We start from the raw sequence: 21,031 nt of genomic DNA on the forward strand, positions 1-21,031 counted from the left end.
ACTGGTATAACATCTAGAACTTCACATTAAGGAAAGCAGAGCTTTCTATATGCATTGTGAAGAGTCTGCAGCTACCTCTGCTATGGAACTGTATGTTAGGAAGAGTCAAAATCAATGCTTCACTTAACATAACTAAGGAGGATTCTTTAAACATGCCATCTTGAATAATTTCATATTCTCAGGTTCTTGGCTTGTCAGTTTTAATATCAGAGTTCAGAGTACTTACCGACTTCCAACCTGCAGCTAGGAGAAAAAACCTCTTATCCTTCTCATCTTCAGACAGACATTAGCCATTTAATTCTCTCATTACTCTTTTTTGTTTTTCCAATAAGAATTTTGTTGTAACACAGAGCAAACAGAATGTTCTTGCATTTAGAAGAATGTATTTGGTCTCTTGGTGGTGAAACGTGGTTTGTGCGGACGATGCAGAACTCTTGTGGCAGGTATTGTTACCCTCATGTTACAGACTGAGGGACAGCAGTAAATGACTTGGCCCAGGCCAAAGAAGACATCGGCCTCAGAGCTGGAAGAAAATTCAGAATATCTTGTTTCCGATTCCTTTGCTCAATTAAACCAGGACCCTCTTGCTCTAGTTTATGCCCAACAATCCTATTAGCTAAAAATGGTTTCAGAGTTCTAGCCCTGTGTGATTAAGGTTCTGTGGGTCATTTAGATTTAGGAATTTCAGCTAAATCTTACCCAGAAAAACAAAACAAACATTATCCTTTCATAAATAACAATGAAACCTGTATTGAGACTATACCTGGTCATTGCACCCTTTTCCCAAATTTGCTACTTTTTTATATAGTACGCAAACATGTGCTAGGGGTTTAGAAAGGTAAGCTAACAGGTCATATTTTTGAACTTTTTTTTAAAATGCTACCCTTCTCGGTTCCTCCTCTTAGCCACCACCAAAAATGCAGTATCACTAGAAATGCTGAAAAAGTCAGTTCAGCACTTTAAAAGCATGAGTGAAAAACACAAGTCACATTAGTGACCATCTTGCAAAATCCTCATAACTATATCTGGGAATGATCTTATTCCCAATTAACTCAATGACAAAACTCCTGTTGACCTCCCTTGCAAAGGAGCAGCCTCATACAGCTAGCATGTGTAGGCTCACTGAGTATAATGGTACTACTTGTGATAATCAGAGTTTGCACCATTTTGTAATCTTATAAAACAGATGTCCACTGCAAAGTAACTAGCATTAAACAGGTTTCATTGGTGACTGTATAATATCATGTGCCTTTATTTTTCAAGTCATCACAAAAACCAGTTATCTTACATACGCTACCATGAGCATTATCACCACCTATTTTTAACACTTCTACAAAGTAGAAAAAAAGCTTTTAATTTAAAAAAAATTGAATTTGTAAAGGTTTACATAAATTTAAAGTGTAAGGCCAAAATATTTAGTTTCTACAGAACTGTAATGAAATTTAAAAGGAAAAAAGCATACATCAACTTTGGAATACACTTTCCTATTGGACAGTTTTGAAAGCAAAACTAAGTCCCTTTCATTTTGGTCTCCAGGTGGCACTGTGGGCACTAGTATTGCTTGGTTGGAGAGCAGAGATTAAGTACTCAGAAAACATATGGCTTTCTTGACAGACAATTGCTTTCTTTTTTTGAAAAGAAGCTGGGAAATAACTTTTCAATTAAGATTAGTTATTTTATTCCCTGTTCCAGCCACAGTCTATTAAGACTATGCTAACAAATTTTAGTGTATATGTCTCTAGCTTGGCTAATGGGTTGACAGAATACTAGTCAATGAGAAAGGAAAGGAAGGCCTAGCTGAATTCCTTGTGTTTAGTCTGCTAATCAGGACATCTTCATTATAATACATTCTCAAGGGATGGGGCTATCAGTACCATATTCTCTAGGGAGATTTCCAGTTTAGGAGACCTCACCCTCAATGTTACGAAATGTTTCTTGGCATCTCTTTATACCATGTTGCCCCACTCAAATAATACTGGTTTCTTTAATGTTTGTCCTTTTAATATTTAGAGACATATGATATCCATATACACAATCATATAATCATTCCCTCAATCATAAGGTAACCCCTTCAGACTCCCTCATCCCCTTTACATTTATTGTGCCTCTCTCAGTTCCACAAAGCTTACAGCTGTCTTCCTACTACAGAGATGCTTGGGATTGTGCCTAATATATAAGGTGTAATCTCACCAGCATTGTACTGAAATTTAACTCCTTGTTCTATGACGTGTCTGTAGATATAGCTAAAGCTCACATTGATGGGTTCTTCTACCATCTCACATCGCAAATTTATCTAATGTGCTGTTGAAGAGATGTCCTAACAACATTAGTGCTTTCCATGTATTTTCTCCTACCAAATACTTGGGTCTTGGATGTACTTGCTCTATTTTTTTTTTTTTTTTTGCCCATGGGCTATACTGTGCCATCAGTTTTTAAGCAAAACTCCAAGAGCTTTAAGGGGGTGCTTTTTATGGCCCAGTGTTTTAACCTTTCTAGGTCCTTTCAGATAATAATCTTCCACTAGATTATTCCTAGGTATGAAGAATGACAGGTAGATTGTCAGTTTCTTTACCATGTAAAAGATAGTCCAATCTGTAACTCAGGCTATTCATCACAAGAGGTTTCATGCGGAACAGTAAAGAGATTGGAGAAACTATTTCAAACAGGAAGCCCCTTAAACTACGTTGTCTCTGAGGTTTCTTACTCCTAACAGAATTCATATGATCCACATATTTCTGTGCCCCCTGTGCAGAAAAATGCAAAAGAAATCTGTGAGGGGACATATGCCTCTTCCCCAGCAGCCCAGGTAGCACATCTGTTCAAGCATGCCTGGTCTCTGGAGCAGCCTCAGAGATACAAATCACTGTGCGGAGGGGGGGCTGGGTGTGCATGCTTGGGTGGGGGGGAGGGGGAGAGAAGATATTGATCACGGTCAGGGGGTGGGGCTGGCCAACAAGTGAGAGGGACTGTCCCTCTCACTTGCTACTGGGGCTTGCCGGGCAAGAAGGGGGGTATGCCTTTTTATTATGTATGAGGAAGGCTCTGGCCCCGAGGTAGAAATGTAGCAGCCTGCATGCCTAGTAACAGGTCTATAAATAAATTTAAAAACCCCCACACAATTAAGTATTAGTACTGTGTTACTGAAAATTGTTTGTTTTTAAATGAAAGAAAATAGCTTTTGTAAAAAAAACCACACAAAAACAAAAAAAACCCCTCCCCCCCAACTTTTTTTTTTTTTTTTTTTTAATGTTGCTGTTGATGGTTGCTAGGAAAATTTATGTGCTTTTTCACTTTTTTCCTGTGCAAAAGTGGCACAATGAGGTTAGTTTACAGTTCAGGATTTATTTTACTTCCCCATTAAAAACAAAACAAAAAGACCCAAAAAGGGCAAATAAAATATTTACCAAACAGCCAATAAAACGACAAGTAATCAGAACCAAGCAATTCTGAAAGTACCAGCCAGGTCTAGGACAATGATTAGCAAAACTGTAGGACTTTCATATGTGAAAGTCTGAGCAATTTAAAATGACATTCTACCTTTTTTTTTGGCTCTTTACTGTTCTGTAATGTAATTTAAATGAAAATCCAGGATTATAGCTGGAATGCAGGGTATTCGTTACCAAGTGTTTGTAACTTAACTTTCATATGTTTAGGAAATGCTGACTAGTTAGTGAATTTTTTCTGTAGTGTAGTTTAAATAACTTACCAAAACAATTGAAACTGTTGTTGATACATTGTATTATTTTGACAAATAAAATTTTCAGAATTTTTAATTTTTTGGCACAGAATCCTCCCAGGAGTAGTTTCTGAAGTATTTTTTCTTAAAGGCATAGGGTGGATTTCAGCTGGTATGAACTGATATTTACAGCAAGTTAGGATCTCACCTATATTTTGTGTTAGACCACTTCAAATCAATTTTACCACACAGGTTGGTTTGTTGTTGATGTCCCTTTTAACCCCATCAAACAGTGAAGGTGGAAATTTTAAATTAAACCTACACTGATTTTAAATGAAACAATCAGAAGCCTTTCTAAACAATTTTCAAGACAGACAGACACATTTAGGGTTTTCAACACTTCCTTTAAAACAGTCACAAATATTAAATTTTGTAGATTAAAATACAAATAGCTCCTTTATTGTTTTGTTTCGCAAACATCTAAGAATGAAGTTTAGTCTGTCCATTGTAATTGTACTGTACAACAGAACAGTTGATTCTGGCCATACTTAGTTCTTTATCTGTTCATGACTCTTTTAGAAAGTACTGGTTTTGTTTTCCCGTTTCAATTTTCTCAGTTACTCCTTTTCCCTTCTAAGGAAAATATCTCATCCAGCTCCTTCTGAAAAAACATCTGAAGTAGTGATTGGTGGTAGTACTGAAATTTTTAGCATCCATTTTTCTTTACAGCTGGATCTATAAAAGCTATGAGGGTAGTGACACTCTCATATTTTTGGTGGGAAAGCAAGTAAGTTCAGACTGAACTTTTCTGGTATAAACACAAAGTAGCCAGACTACTGGAGTTTCTCATTTAAAATCATATAACTGTTTCCAGTCAATTATCATGGAAAGTTTTTGTTCATGTAACTATTTGAGGCTGATTTGAGGCTTGCTGCAGGAGGGTTATTCTTTGAGAACGTACCATGTTGGTTTTTCTTTAGATTTTCAATGTAATCCAAGATTTAGAAAAATGAACACTGGGCTGCCTTTTCAAACATTCCATCCCATTCTCTGGAACAAGTAGACTATGCCATTTTCCAAAATGAATCCACTCAAGATGGCTAGCAAAGTGAGCTTTTGGCTTAAGTTCACGGTAACTGCAAAAGAAAATAAAACAAAATGCTCAATATGTTTTTGTTTTATAATTGGAAGAAGTTTAAACAGTTTGGGTGAAAACCTCTCTGAAGTCGATGGAAAGTTTGTGTGAAGCTTTATTTCAATATGTATATTTAAGCAGGTCACACAGAAAAGATCTGCTTTAAGATTCTATGCACAGCTGGGAAGAAAATGCCTCCTTAAAAGCTAACATACAATTTTCAACTTCAGTAAAAATGATGAAAATCAAACTAAATACATGTTACAAATAATGAATTCTACTTTCCTTCTTTGTCTGAGTGACCCACACTGAGTTGCCTCAATTTGTAACTGATTTGCATCTACAGAGATAATTATTCTGAGGTAAGTTTAAAGTTTTCCCACACATTTTCTGCTTCATTCACTTTTGATGAAAGGTCCAGTGTCAAAATTTTAGGCTTAAAGAAAAACCCACCAAAACAAGCCACCCCTATTTCAACAATACTTCAGAAATTAAACAGATTTTTTTTAAAATCACTGAAAATATAAGTAGAACAATGTGTAGTGGTAACTTATGTAACAGTAACAGTATCTCTTACATTTAAGAGATATTATACTAATAAAACAGAAGCAAAAAAGTACCTCTAATCGCTTGAGAGTTTGATGTCAGGACAAATACTTTTATGAGTTTGAGGCACAAAGGAGTATAGTCATGTTCCCAAATAACAGCTGGAATCAGTAGAAGTTTTCCATAGCTAGACAACAACAGGGCTTTCAGAAGAAAGATGAAGTCTGACTTTGTTTTCAGGCTCTCAGGTCTTGCTAGCCAAAGTGCAGTAAAGATGCCAACCAAAAATGCAGTTTGTTCTGAGTGGAAAATGGGAGAAAAAAAACAGCATGATACACCAAATCAAAACCTTTCTTGATTGATCTTTATGAAAATGACAAGTGCCAAACACATTAAGCTTCTGACTATTTAAAGAAAATTTTATAAATCAGTCATGAACAAAACATCCTCTCATTGCCTCCACACCCACCATGCATCTTTATTAGCCTAACCAAGCATGACTCATTCTACCAGTAACCCAAACCAGGCCAATCTCCATCAAAAGGATTCAGTCACTTATTTATATGACTGCACACATCACAGGAAAATTAATGTGCAAACTTTCCTCTATTTCTACTTTTCCTTCCTAAATACAGCCTGTCTTTTCAGCTAGTCTTTACCCTGTAAGCTAATGTCATCATTACTTATATTCCCTGAAAGGTTAGCAACAAAGAATCTTTTGGCTCAGGGAAGAACACAAAGGCTCAAGGTATTACTGAATTACTAGGCCTTCCCTACACTAGTAGCATTTGGGTTAATTCACCATCAGTGCTGCTCCAGCAATGGTAGCATTGGAGGAAGTGCTAGCGAAGACCAAGCTCAGAGGCACTTTTACCACCCTTTAATAAAAGCCTGCTGAGAGCAAGGTTAGATACAGCAATATGAACATCAATCCTCATCTACAATAGCACTTTTTGCTGAGGATGTGCACAGGTGATGAATTACAGTTAGCTATGCTACCAAAAACTACACCCCTATACTGAAGGTATTAAACTTCAAAGTTGAAAGAATCCTTATGGTTCTATTAGATGTGTCTGAATTACAGAGCAGTACCACAAGGATTTAAATATACTTAAAAAAAAAAGTTAAATTTTTATTTTTTCCCTTCTGTTGTTTCAAATGCACTTTTAAAAGCTTGGAAACATCTCTTCCCTACCTACCAGGTTTGTCATTGTTTAATTTGGCAAATGTTCTTAAAAATTTGTTTAAGGTTCAGAAGTCAACATTTTTTTTCCTGGTTACTGTTTATTTTCATAAGCATCATTGTCAATATCACTCCAACTCTGGGAATAAGCTTTGCAGGGAATCAATATGTAAGGAATTTATGTTTCCAGTTGCTTGTTGCTTCTTCAGCAACGGAATAAAATAACATTTGGCCAGTCACAAGAAGTGGTTTTAGTTTTCTTTCCTTTTTCAATGGCACCTAAAATAAACTAGCAATGGAGAATCCATACATTATTTCCTAAAGTTTCCCAACATTTTTAGAATAGGACAAATGAGAAACTTTAAATATAACCTGTTTAATGCACCTATTAGTAGAAGTAATATATTTGGACTGATCTGTCTTCAACATGTGGAAAGGCAACTGGCATTAAAATGTTATGGTGGGCAACCTAAAATAAGACAAAGCATGTGGCAGAACATGTTTTTAACTGATATTTGAATAAATTAAATCTTACATTAAACGCAGCATGCTGCTAATATCCTAGAAGTTCAGTCTTTGGAATAAGGCATAGCTGTCCATTACCCCTTATAAACACCACCATGTAAATGCATGCCTATTCAGACCTAATATTCTGAAATACTGCCATCTTCTGGTACTGATATTTAATGCTGATCACACCAGACTGCACTGTAATCAGGCGATTGCCATGTACAGTGGCATAAAGGAATGCAGGAAACAGTATATGAATAAATGAAGTAACTTATGTAGTGCTATTTTTCCCTGAAGGACCACAGAAATGTTTTAGACTGTCTATATATAAATCTATCAGAGATCACTCAGCCACCTCCAGGGAGAAATATGGCATGCATTCTGTGCTAGCAAATTCTTCAATGTATTGATCTTTAAGATTTAATATAAAAGATCATTTGAAAGTGATACGAAATAATCATAGTTCTCACCTAAAGAAGCAATTCCAAACATTCTATAAAAATCCCATTCTTTGGCATATCTGATTAAGTCATCAGGGTCTGTGTTTTGGCTTGAATCCTGTAGCTGCAGCCACCTGAGATAAGCTTCACAAAGCAAACAAAATATGCAAAGCTTCCCATGAATCTGATATGAAAGAATGTTGACAGCATCAGTATCAAGTATTTTTAATTCAAGGTCATCTCTTAGCATCTCTACGAATACAGCTGAGGTAGCTTTATTTCTATTCCTGAGAAAAAGTAACAAAATGACTTTGGTTCAGTTCTACTAGATTAGCACATGTTTTAATAACAATTAGCTGCTTTAACATATTAGCCCGATTGGAGAGCTTGGGCGTGGCAAGTCATATGAGCAGCTCTAGGCAGAAGAAAGCATAAAGTTGTGGTATGTGAGTGTGTTTGGATGTGGAGGGGAAAAATGGGACTCAATACAAGCATACTTTGGTGTCTCAAACAGAGCTTAAAGTATCACCTGAAAAATGTGCCAAAAAAAAAAAAAAAAAAAACAAAAAAACAAAAAAACCCCAAATATAGACTGAGGCATGTGTCCAAAATAAATGTGTATCCATATCTAATGTGCCTGGTTTATAAATAAAGTGAGGTTCCACCACTAGCAATAAGAAAACTCAACTAGGGAGATGACTATCAGTCTAGTTCAGGGGTATTCCATTTTTTGTCAAGTTCCAAATTTCTTGGTCAAAGTATAGTCAAGGTCCAGACCTCCAGCCAGCTCCCCTTCCCTTCCTTCCCCGCCCCCAAGCTCCCCAATTGCCTGCCAGCAAAGTTAGGTGACCGTATTTCCCTAATCTGAAAACAGGATGCACGGAGCTGATCTGAGCCACCTGGCATTGCTTCTTGTCCCCCCCGAACGTTTCTCCGTGCCCCATATTGAGCCAAGTGGCAGAGATGGAGGAATGGGTATGGGCTGGGATCTGGGCAGCAAAACAGGGTGTGAATGTGTACTTTTGAGCTTGGAGCCAGGATGTGAAGCTATTGGACTATGATCCAGCTAGTGGTGTGGAGCCCCTTTGGAGACCGGGATAGCAGAGGGGCAGAAAGGAGGCTCTGGGGAGATAGGGGGAGGCAGAGATAGAGGATGTGGCAGAAGAAGGTAACTGGAGGTGGACTGGGGAGGGAAAGAGGCCAGAAAGGGCTCCAGGGACTGGCACCGAAGGACGGGGTGGGGAGGACATGAGACTGGGGAGTGAGCTCTGGGACAGAGAGCACGAGACCAGGGTGGGGCAGTGGGCTCTGGGGACCGCTGGGAGCACAAACATAGCTCTGCATGGCTCCAGCTCCACCCCCAGCTCAGCCCACGTGCAGAGGTGACACATAGTTGTGGCTAGTGCAGGGAGGAGGGATGAACAGATGAAAGGTTTTGGGGGTAGGGGGTGTCACATCTGCCCCTGATTTCTCAGGATGCCCAGAAACAAGGAGAGCACACCTTCCCGCCCCAGCAGTGGCTCTCTGTGTCTCTGCAGCACAGGGAGCAGGAAGCAGCAGGGCGGCTGGCTGAGCTGCTCCTCCTCCCCCCTACATGGGGCCGCTTCACCTTTCCTGCTGCTGGAGTCCCATGCATTGCCTCTGCTTCCATGCCCCACCCCAAACCTTGGTGGATGATCTGCAAAGCAGGCAGCAGCGCTGGTACTCCAGGGCAAGAAAAGCAAAGCAGCCCCGCGGGGAGAAGAGCTCAGGCGGATGCCCTGCTATCTCCCCATGCTGCATAGACTCTTTGCTGAGCAGTATCGGAATTTGAGGTCTGCAAGTCTGTTTCCCCACTCAGAGCTGAAGTCAGTGAGATAAGAGTCAGATATTTTCTTAGCGTGGTCAGTTTGTTTACAAGATATATGCAAGTCCTGCTTCCTCAGGCGGAGGTATTCATAGACAAATCCCTCTTAGGCCTGGTCTGCACACAAAGCTGTGCCAGCATAACTAAAAGTGTTAAACTGCTGCAACTTTTGCGTGGATTCTCTTATATCAATTAAAAACTGGTTGCATAATTTTACAGGTGCAAGCAAAACTGCTACAAGCCAGGTTTAAGTCATATAAGAGTCCACACAAGAGTTACACCAGTTTAACTAAACCAATTTCAGTTACATTGGTGCAATTTCTGAATGTAGAAAAGCCCTTCCAGAAGCCTCAGGTACGACATCTCTATCCTGTTCCCAGAAGCAGGTATTTTGCCACTCTCATAAGTCTTATTGCTTAAACTCTATGCTCCTTTTCACCCTTCAACTCCAGTACTTCTCACCTGGGAAACCACAATTGCTCACCAAGATCACATGGCCTAGAAAGATGACTTACTTTCCTTTTGTGCAGCTGCTCTGCAGCACAAAGGGCTTGTCTACACGTTGCGATAATGTGTACTAAAAAGAGTGAATTCTAAAGTGCACACGAAGTGTTGTGCATTAACTGGCCTATGTAAACCCTGCTAGTGTGCATTAAAAGTTTTAGCGGGAACTTTTAGTGCACGCCAGCAGGGTTTACACTGGCCAGTTAGCACGCAACACTTTAGTGCACTTTACAATTCACACCCTTCCTATATGCATTGTTGTACTGTGTCGACCTGCACATAGGATCTTCAGAATTTCAACTGCCAGACACATGAAAGTGCTTTAACCCACACAAAGTGCTTTAACCCTCTCAACAGCTCTCTGGGTCCAGTCATTGCATGACAGCTTTAGCTCCTTCTAGGGCATTTCACCCTGGGTACTTATGCATCAGTGATTCTTAACATGCAAGTCATCATCATCTTTCGCCATAATAATTTTTGTAACTTATTTTACTATAGCAGAGGAAGCCTGTAAGAGGGCAATACTAGTCTTTTCTAGTATAGTAATATGTTAGTATTGTACCTTATACTACTGCTGAACTTGGAGACATTTCCAGTAGTGGTTGTAATTAACCATTTACAGCAGAAGCAGACCTCTTCCAATGGCTCTGGTCAGAAAACTGACTGCTGAAATATGGCCCCTTCTTATTCAAGAACTCTGCTCCTTGTGTGTATTCCAAAAATCACGTGTGCTCACTCTTCTGACAAATATAAGTTTTTAAACTGTTGTAAGCAATATCTTTAATACGATAGCTGTGTTTGCTAAGGTGCCACAAGTACTCCTTTTCTTTCTACCTGGACTGTAGCTCTCCTAGCAGCAGCTACAAAGTTTGGTATTCTACATGCTTTGTTTATAGCATTAGACCCTTAATTTGGGCAGAGAACAAAATAGTAGTTAAACTTTCTTGGACTTGTGGAGGGGCAGGAGAAAAAAACCCAACATCTTAGGGCAGCTAATAAATCTTGTTTTCACTGTGATTCTTATTTACTTGTCATTAGAGTCTCATACATCTTGTACAAAGTCAAAGAGGGAAAAAATCCAGCAACTTACATTTATCTGTGTATTGAAAAGAATATGCCTGTAAGCCTGTGTTTTGCATAAGATGGCATTAATCAAGATGATAACAGGATCATACTCAATGTACTTGTCCACAGGTTTCTGGCAGGATTTCTGAAATTAACAAAGGAACAAGTTGTAAAAACAAGCAAACTAGCATAAGTTTATTTAAAAATCTGCTGTTCTTATTTGTTTAGCACAGCAACACTATAGTGGCATCAAAGTATCTCTTAAAGTTATGTCAGGATTTCTGTGATGAAGCCCCTATTTTCAATGGATTTTAATTCAGGCAAAAAAAGTTAGCTCCATTTTTTTATCCTGGCGTTCAAACTTTCAGTTGATTTCCCATTCCAACCAAATAAAAAGATATCAGCTATTTTTATATGTTCTAAAATAAAGTTCTGATTTATATATAACAATAAATTACACTTGGGTGCGCTACATGGTATTGTGTGCCATCTCAGGCAGAGACAACTGAGTGCTTTCAAACATCTAAGGAATGCACCAGCAGCCTGCTAAGGCTTGTTATTTGAGCATGGCTGATTTATATTTTCATTTTTAAAAAAAAAAAACTTAACCTTACATTGCAATAATTTCTGTAACGTAAATAAAGATAGCCTTCTACTCTGAACTAAGAGACAATGTTGGTGAAAAGAACCCTTTTCTTTGCTGTGCAGCCCTTTCACAATATAGTAAGCACTGTGTTGTCCGGCTCTGTCCCAGCTGGAAAGCTCTATAAACTGGCATTTTATAATCTTCATAGAAAGTCTGGTTAATAGTCCGGTTGGCATGGGGCCGATGGGCTCCCTATGTGGCTTCCCGGAAGTGGCAACATGTCCATGCTGCTCCTAGGCAGAGGAACGTCCATGAGGGGTTCAGAGTGTGTGTGTGGGGGAGGAGGGATGCGGGGCTGGGGGTTGAAGCACAGGCTGTGAGAGGCTTTTAGGTGCAGCTGGGGGTGCGGGGCAGGGGCTTGGGGCATGAGAGGGAATGCGGGTTGCCGAATCCAGGAGGTGCTCATCTCAGGCAGCTCCCCACAGGCGGTGACCAGTCCCTGCGGCCCCTAGGTGGAGGCGTGGCAGGCAGCTGTGTGCTGCCTCCACCCCTGCCCTGCCTCCACAGCTCCCATGAGCCAGGAACCTCCATTTTTAATCCTGTTATTGCTGGAGAGTTTAAGAATCCAAAAACAGTTAATGAAATTCATCAGAAACCTGTCCCCATGAGTAGTGAAGCCACCATCAGGAGCAATGAATCACAAGGCTTCATGTTAGAGGTATGGTGCCCCCTCCCAAGCCAGTATATTTTGGCCAGGTTCTAAGGGAACCACATTTTGGATCAGAAAAGAGAATGTTATATGGGATTATGTAGCAGGACAGAGTTAGAGGTAATGGATTCAAAAATTTGACTCAATTAACCAGTAGTTTGATAGGCTTGAAATTAAAGTCAGAGAGATGGAAGACAGGATACAATTAATTGACGAATGTAACGACCATTTAATAGAGTGTAAAATCTACCATGGAACAGATAACAGCTCTAATTAAATGCAATGTCTCATTTCATTTCTTTTTCCCCCCTAAAGACGAATCATGAAAGAACATTCTGAAAAGGCATTAATTTACACAGGCTTCAGGCTGGTGTAGCACAAGAAACTTATAAAGAACTGTTTGGAGTAGCGTTCACAGAAACTCTGGACAGAAGCAAAATAAACTCACCTCTGAGCAGGTGTAGTGTAGGTGCTTGATGGAGAGACATGCAAAGTTTCCCCAGGTTCGCATTAAAAGTGCAAAACTTTAGAACATGGATGCATAAGTGGAAATCTAGGAGAGAGTTCTCTATTTGGAGCCAACAAAGAAGAAAAGGATGACAGAGCCAAAGCGAGGGGATATGCAGAAAGACTCTACACTGAAGAAGATCAACTAAGCAAATGCCTGCATCAAGGATACAGGCAGCATGCTTTTAGTGAATGATTTGCATGCAGTTTAGAAATACCATCCCATCCCACCCTACCCAGACTGGGGACCCAGAAATCCCAACAGGGATTCCTCTGAGGAGGCTGCTGTGAACACGCACCTATAAAATAGCAATTTTGATTACAACTGTGGGTTTTCTACTTTGCAGCTTCTGGAAACCACACAATGACACAAAATACACACACAAAACATATGAAACAGCCAATGTAGCATCAGGATGAGTAGTTCTAGTCTGTCACCACCAACACATGATATACATAGAACGCAACAGAAGAGGATTAGCAGGAACAAAAACTTGTCACATCACAAAACCATGGCTGGGTGTTTTGACAAATTAAATAGTCTGCAATAACTGCTGAAGTATGTAAATTAATCACCCTTCCTCAGCCATCTTGCAGAGATAAGATGCATTAAAAAAAGGGAATTGCTTATTATCAAATTAGACTATTTGAGTCTTAGATTGTATTGAAGTTAAATCCTCTGCCTTTATCCTGCCAGTGGCCCGACTTGCAGCTCCCTCACACTAATTGTAGGGAAACACTTCTACTACCACATAAATCTGCTGAATTACGTAAATAAGAATGATAACACAACCTATTTTATTTTCAGTTTTCAGAGTAGCAGCCATGTTAGTCTGTATCCGCAAAAAGAAAAGGAGACTTGTGGCACCTTAGAGACTAACAAATTTATTCGAGCATAAGCTCACAAAAGCTTATGCTCAAATAAATTTGTTAGTCTCTAAGGTGCCACAAGTCCTCTTTTTTTTTTTTTATTTTCAGTGTTGCTTTTGGATTCCTGACAGCTTCTTTGCCCCAGCTCCACCAAATGAATACTTAACCCTCATTCCTGCTTTCTCTCTCCTCCTTGCTGCTAAAAAAAAAAAAAAAAAAGGCTTTTCAATTAAATTTTAACTGCATAAAAACTAACTGCAGAATGTGTGTCTATTGCTCAATTAATCCAGCTGTTTTATTGTAAAGTGTGAGGGAGAGACTGGTTGAATTACATAAAAGTGCCTTGAATTGCTTATGTGGTGTCACCTAGGATTGTGATTTTTACCCCACTGAAGCCCGCCTTTTAAATGTGGCTAAGAGTTTTCCTACCTTCTCTTTCCTTCCTTCCATCAATGAGGTATATTTACAAAAACAGAAATTTTCTCTCAATTTTTGGGTATTGTCAAACCTTGATAACTTCCCTTTACTTTCTTTGCAGTATGTCTCCAGGATGGGAAGCAGGATAACCCTTTAACTATGGACACCTAAGATAAAGGAAATCATATGTCCTCTATCTTCCCTGGGGGCAATGAGGCATGGAGAAGACTTCTACATATTGGTTATCAATTGTCATTTTTCAGTAGAATTTGGTGCATTTATGTATGGATGTCCACATGGCCATCTAGTAGATCTCATTAGTGGAGACACGACTGCTTTGTCCTTAACTGTGCTCTTACAGTGTGAACTATGATGCTTGATGGAAGGAAGACTATTTCTTGAATTTACTTTGTAACTAAATGTTATGACAGTTGTGAGGACTACCTGTCCGAATAACAATACAATAGTGGGTCTCATCCAAGAAGGCTCCCAACTTCAAAAGCTCCTTTGATTAGACATAATTATTAGAAAGCCTGCTTTAATAGATAGAAATTATAATGACACCTGCCATAGGGATTCAAGTAAATTCTTTTAAGGACCAGAATGAAGTTTTTTTCGGGCTAGAAACAGGGTAGTTACCTTAAGGAAGCATGTCCGGGTTTGATAAAACTTCCTCTTTTTGAACATGCTGAGACCTTATAACACAGACACTTGATCTTTTGCTTGGACAATCTCAGACACCCACATTAAACCCTTGCTGGAGGAATTCAAAGCTATGTTGCATTTGGTTAATGTGGTAATTAAACCATTGACTTTGCTTCGGTCTGTAGAACAAGTTCTATTTGTTGACTACTTTCCAGGTCTGCAAATGTGATATTTACCTCATCCAAGTATCCATTTTGAACCTATTTGGTGTGGGATGGAGGATAAGTTTTGGCAACAGCTGACCTCCTCTGTGAGGTAGACACATTGGCCGGTCCAACTCTACGTTAATCAGGCAACAGAGATATAGACTCTTCTAACATAAACAGAATCACCGCGGCTTTCTCCATGCTATCTTTTGCATGATCCTGGGGATCACTGAAAAAGGCATATCACAGAGACCTTGCCCTGCTTTGCAGAGATTATCTATCACCTTGTATCCTAGGTCCTGATGCACAGAGAGGCCACCGGGCACTTGATTGAACTTTTTGCATCTGGAAACAGCAATCACCAATCCATCAAACTGATTTACAATGAATAAGGATACTTCTGGATGCAGGTTTCAACTTCTGCAATGTAAGATCAGGCAAATCCAGAGTCTGACCATCTTTAGGAAACACTAAAACCAAGGGTGGGAGGGAAGGGAAATGTCAATCTGTCATTGCCATGTGCATTTTTAAGACCTGCAGAAATCTCAATTATAATGCCTTGTCTTTGCCCTGAGAGATCTACTGAACTGCGCACATTTCTAATGAGTCTGCAGAGATTTTGAGCATGCTTGCAGCTGTTTGATCATTAATTGATTGCTCTAGTGGGAGAAGAAGAGGATGGGAATGTCAGCTTTCTCCACCATAATAAATAATTTCTCTCTGCCTAGTGTTCAGCCTCTTCTAGGTCAAGGAAGAGGCTCTCTCTCTGTTCTATCTCAGTTTATGTTAACCACTACTTTTTAAAACCCAAAACTAATCGAAGACCTTCACAAAACAGGTGTTTACTGTATATGCTGTTTACTATTAATATCAGAAATGTTCAAGCATAAAACTGAAGTGACAGAACACTTAAAGTTATTGTACATTTTGTCCAAATTCCCTGCTCAACTATTTTGTGTTGTATGCCCATCATTTGGAGTTTAGTTACAAATTTAGGGGTTGGCAAGTGGCAAGTTACATTGCTTTATTTCTTCTCAAGCTGCCAAGAGCCCAAATGTCATGCAAAACTATATGAGCTATATACTCAGTAATAACAATGAAATTCCAGATGATACAAGGGTAATTTTTTTAGCATAAACATTTTTCTACAAAATGTGCCACAAGCAATTTTTTCTGATTTGCAAGGAATAGACAAGTTCAGGGGCTGTACTGGGACATAACATAAACATGAATGGAAAACAAGGGGTAATTGAGGCACACTTCCAGGTACTTCCATTTCAAAACCAAAAGTCAAAATCAAAGTCTTTCATACACTAAAATACAATTCTGTAAGTGACCCTATTTTTCCACCTACTACTAGAAATACCCATAAACAAGCCATTGGCAACAAGAACACAGGTAAGTACTACCAAAAACTGAAAGCTATAAATAAATAAGGAAAGGTCTAAAACAGTCCTTAAAATAGAAAAGGAGTACTTGTGGCACCTTAGAGACTAACAAATTTATTTGAGCATAAGCTTTTGTGAGCTACAGCTCACTTCATCAGATGCATTCAGTGGAAAATACAGTGGGGAGATTTATATACACAGAGAACATGAAACAATGGGTGTTACCATACACACCTGTAAGGAGAGGTTTCAGAGTAGCAGCCGTGTTAGTGTGTATTCGCAAAAAGAAAAAGGAGTACTTGTGGCACCTTAGAGACTAACAAATTTATTTGAGCATAAGCTTTCGTGAGCTACAGCTCACTTCATCAGATGCATTTGGTGGAAAACGATCACTTAAGATGAGCTATTACCAGCAGGAAGGGGGTGGGGAGGGGAAGGAAGAAAACCTCTTGTGGTGATAATCAAGGTGGGCCATTTCCAGCAGTTGACAAGAATGTCTGAGGAACAGTGGGGGGGCGTGGGGGGAGAAATAACATGGGGAAATAGTTTTACTTTGTGGAATGACCCATCCACTCCCGGTCTCTATTCAAGCCAATGAAATGCACTGAACAAAGTGAGGTGTTTTGGAGGCAAATTGCCAAGAAAAAAGGTTAACTATCCATAATAGTAAAAAAAGAAATGCTCCTCAAATAGGTACTGCTTGAGATGTACAGCCTCTAATGCAGACATTAAAGACTGGGAGATGAAGAAGTAATTATAGCAGTTCTCAAATGCACATAAAAGTGACCACCGTTCTGACCCTGGTATTGAGGCAGGCTGCCTCCCAATCTCATTCAAGGCACTACAGAGTAATCTTCAGGTCTGGGTTTTGAAACACAGGAAACCCAGACGTGAGGGATGGGCCCACTTTGCAAGATAGTCCTGACTTTAGTATGAGACTGTGAGGTCTGGTGGCACGAAAATACCCTGAACTAGGCACAGCTAGCCAGCTATTAGGATCCAATCTGCTCCTCAAAAACACCCGTTACTAAAACTGACTGACCACCAAGCTGAGGGGAAGAGGAGACTTCCACTCCAAACATAGGGCCTGCCTATTGGGGGCTGGAGGGGATTGCAGGAGGATGAGAAAGTAGACAGAAAACAAAACACAATTTAGACTGAGGGGATTTAGTGGGTTTGGGGGAATGAGAGATTAAAGAGATGCGGGACCAAGAAGAACCACGCTGCACAACCTCCTGGAGCAACCTGTATTTAGTAACGGGGCGGGGGAGGGGAGGAGAGGAACGGGACAGAACCCAGGTGCCGGCTTAGACAGCCGGGGGGGTCCCGGCCACAGCGCCGCTCGCACAGGGGCTGCCCCTGGGGGGGGGCTGCCCCCGGGACGGCCGGAAGGGTGCCCGTGCTGCGGACGCGGCGTAAGGGTGCGTGTTCGTACGTACAATGCGGAAAGCAAAGGGGCCGGTCACTGAAACACCCACCCCGGAGAGCGCTCAGGGGGCCGGGCGCTTAGTCTCCGAACCGAGACAGGGCCTGAGCCCGGGTGACCCCACCCGCTTCTGAGCCGCCCTCGCTCCAGACCTCCCCGCCCCACCGACGGCCCCCGGCCCGGCCCACTCACGCAGATGGCGATGCGCAGCACCCCGCGCTGATAGTCCCTGTAAAGCTCGGGAGCCTCCCGGTTGCACTCGACGCACTTGTAGCCGCCGGGCTCCCCCATCTCTGGCGAGGGGCCGTTGCAGGAGGAACCCTCCCGGTTCCCGTCCGCTTCCCAGTTCAGGGCAATGAGGAGGAAAGACGCCGCGCAGTGCATCACGGGAGCGGTAGTTTCCAGACTGGGCTCGCTCAAGGGAGGCAAGGGCCGGAAACTACAAGTCCCATAAGGGAGCGAGGCCGCTGTTCTCCCCCCCCCCCCACCTGTCGCTGAGGGGGGCGCGGCAGAAAGGAACCACCTTGGGCATGCAAGTGGGGGAGGCGCATGCGCGCTGAGACGATGGCATCTGCCTCCGGGACCTGCTGCCGCTGTTGCTGGGGCACCGTTGCCCTGGGGCTGCTCGTGCTGCTGCTGGGGGCGGCGCGGGCGGCGCTGGACCTGACCGAGCAGTACCCGGCCCTGTCCTTGCTCAAGCAGGAGCGGCACCGGCAGCAGCGGCAGGGCCAGGCTGGGGGCTGCCCCCAGGCGCCGGACTGGGGGGAACAATACTCGGCCGAGTGCGGTAAGTCGGGTCCGGCAGCGCCACGTCCTGCCCCGCTGCCTGCTGGGGGAGCCGCCGGGCAAGGACCCGCGGAGGGGGCGCCCCAGGCGGGCGGTAGAGAAGTTCTAGAATATCAGGGTTGGAAGGGACCGCGGGAGATCATCTCGTCCAACCCGCAGCTCAAAGCAGGACCAATCCCCAACTAAATCATCCAAGACTTTTTTGCCCCAGATCCCTAAATGGCCCCCTCAAGGACTGAACTCACAACCCTGGGTTTAGCAGGCCAATGCTCAAACCAGTGAGCTATCCCTCCTGGGAGGGGATCCCCTTGTCCTAGGACCCCTGTGCGTGAGGGCCGCGTGTCACCCGGAGTGAGTGCGCGTGGGAGGCGGGTGGCATGTTACTGGGTGTGGTGGGGGGAGGCGCGTGGCATGTCCTCAGGCCTGAGTGTGCGCGCAGCGTGTCCTGCCTTGCCCATGGTTCTTGTGAGGCGGTGGCTGTCAGTCATTCTTTGCTGTCCTCCGCCGGGGGTCCTTTCTCCCAGCCCTGGATGGGACTTGCTTACCCCTGTGGTTACTTAGCTTAGGAGCGGTGGGTTTGCCCTGTTTTGCTTGGCCAACATTGGCCTCCCTGCCATCCCCCTGTGTCTGCGGTGCCATGAGCCTGGCGAGCCTGTTAGGTAAGAGGTGAATGGTAAATACTTGTGTTAGGTACCTGTCACTTGAAGGCAGTGGGATGTTGTGGACTTCTCCCCTCCTTTGACTGTATCTTGCACAAGGAAGAAGGTGTGAGTGATAGAGGCATTTCTAGTGAAATTCACTTCTTTTCTGTGCTTTGTTGGGCTGGGATGACCCTGGAGATGACTGAAAGTAAAACAGGAAAAACAAAGCACAGATTCATCTCTTGTCATAGGGACACTGATCAATTTTAGAACGTTGGCTCAGATCCTCTCAGCTGCTTTCCATGGGCAAACATCATGAGACTTAGTTTGGGCATAACTCCATGAGCGTGAAGAAATTTGTAGGCTCTGGCCCTTTAATTATAAGAAATGCTGTTGATACCCTGTTTTTTTGGAAGACTGAGCTTCAGTTAATCAAGATTTAAATGTGCAACGTAACTTATTGTTACAGCTTCTTTTGTATAAACTGTATCCCCAATGAACACTTTAAAGTTGTATAGTACGTTAAAAATAATCGGTGATGATCCCAAATCATGAATTTGTCTGTTGCAATAAGCTAACATGAAGAAAAAAGTTTTCAGTTTTCAGAAGGCCAATAGACAGTGCGAGTCCTCTTGCCTGATGTTGTTGGTTCTAATCCAAAATGAATGAAAAGAGAGCTGGCAGGTTTGCAATGTACAAATATAGAGCCTGTGCAAGCCTGAATTGTGTATTTGGTGGTATGGAGACTTGCCAGCTCCGTATTCTTTAGTGTATTGAATAGGATTCAGTTTAAAAAAAAAGTTGTCTTGCTGGTAAAGTTAATAATTGTTTCACTGGTTCTGTTTGTTTTGTTTGTTAATAAAGAATCTGCTTAATTTAGACCCTAATTTTGCAAAGGTTTAAGCATGTGCATAACATTACTCACGTGAGAAGCCATCAGTGAGACTAAAGTTCTGCATACACTAAAGTCTTTGTAGGACATTCAATATAACATTTGATCATAAGCGTCTATTTGTTCATCCTTTGTGACTTAGATATAATGCACATCGCTTACAGGCAATGCATGTGAACAAAACCAAATGAATATAGCAATATGAAAAATAGAAAAAACAAAATCCAATGTAATAGAGAAGCTGCCAGATTTATTTATGTAACTCTAGCTTGTGACTTCCATAGTTTCCAGTGTTGTTGTTTTGTGATGTGTGTACTGGTATATCCTCTTAGGTTGTTTAGAGAAGTTTAAAACAAGTTTAGCAAAGACTTGTGAAAAAAATATTTTTGTCTGTATGTATAAATATATATATTTGGATATGGAAATATATTTGGCTCTGCTCTTAAGACTGCTGCCCTTTAAATTGTTTATGTAAAGCATCCACCTTATAGCAAATGGAAATGATTAGTTGTTTATATTACTGTAGCACCTAGGAGCTTTTGTCAGGGACCACGTCCCCATTTTGCTAGGTGCTGTAAAAACACAATACAAAATTGCTCCCTGCTTTGAAGAGTATAAAACACAAAATTCTTAGCACTGTTTGTTTGTTCTGTGTAGCCTGCAGGCGAGGCAGGTCGGTACTTTTGTATGTTTGCAGGTTGCATCCTAATAAATATAAGGTAGCTTATCAGTGACTTGCTGTTTCTTATGTTTATAATGAAATAGGTACTTGTATGACAGGCTGAGTTAGAATTCTCCAATGGAGAGATGTTTGGAAGACAAAAATTTCGATGTACTGGTTGGGATACAGCTTGTATGAAAGATGCTGTGCAAAATAAAACATGTAAAATGGTAGATCATGATTAGTTGAACTAATAATATCAGGTACATTAACATTAAGTTGAAAGTTTTTCTTCCTTATGACTGGTTTCAGAGTAGCAGCCGTATTAGTCTGTATTCGCAAAAAGAAAAGGAGTACTTGTGGCACCTTAGAGACTAACAAATTTATTAGAG

At 41.4% G+C, this 21,031-nt stretch overlaps 2 protein-coding genes across 11 annotated transcripts in view; one reads left to right on the forward strand and one right to left on the reverse strand.

Annotated features, from left to right (window-relative positions):
• Positions 1 to 319: 319 nt before the first annotated feature.
• Positions 320 to 18,058, reverse strand: ARV1 (ARV1 homolog, fatty acid homeostasis modulator). Its single transcript, XM_038395007.2, has 5 exons — positions 17,852 to 18,058; positions 10,931 to 11,050; positions 7,521 to 7,674; positions 5,432 to 5,656; positions 320 to 4,812 (listed from the first exon to the last, which is right to left on the reverse strand). Exons 1-5 carry the CDS (start codon positions 18,041 to 18,043, stop codon positions 4,706 to 4,708), a joined length of 798 nt encoding a protein of 265 aa, XP_038250935.1. The 5' UTR covers positions 18,044 to 18,058; the 3' UTR covers positions 320 to 4,705.
• Positions 18,059 to 18,099: 41 nt separating this feature from the next.
• Positions 18,100 to 21,031, forward strand: part of TTC13 (tetratricopeptide repeat domain 13) — an 84,626-nt gene continuing 81,694 nt past the window's right edge. For all 10 annotated transcript variants that reach the window (XR_006280077.1, XR_006280081.1, XR_006280076.1 and 7 more), the window contains exon 1: positions 18,100 to 18,446. Coding sequence is in view for 3 of the 10 variants with exons in the window: in XM_038395008.2 (XP_038250936.1) it covers positions 18,209 to 18,446 (238 nt within the window). In the remaining 7 variants the exon portion in view is untranslated. The remainder of the gene's footprint in view (positions 18,447 to 21,031) is intronic.

This window comes from Dermochelys coriacea, chromosome 3 (assembly GCF_009764565.3).
Source record: "Dermochelys coriacea isolate rDerCor1 chromosome 3, rDerCor1.pri.v4, whole genome shotgun sequence".
NCBI classification, from domain to species: domain Eukaryota; kingdom Metazoa; phylum Chordata; order Testudines; family Dermochelyidae; genus Dermochelys; species Dermochelys coriacea.

Bases quoted from the DNA above. Each gene is read 5' to 3' on its own strand.
- ARV1 (XM_038395007.2), bottom strand. From the start codon at position 18,043: ATGCACTGCGCGGCGTCTTTCCTCCTCATTGCCCTGAACTGGGAAGCG. The intron at 7,675-10,930 runs GTAAGTTGCTGG...CTTTCATATCAG, and splicing joins TTTTCAATACACAGATAAAT to ATTCATGGGAAGCTTTGCAT. The intron at 4,813-5,431 runs GTACTTTTTTGC...TTTCTTTTGCAG, and splicing joins AAACTCTCAAGCGATTAGAG to TTACCGTGAACTTAAGCCAA.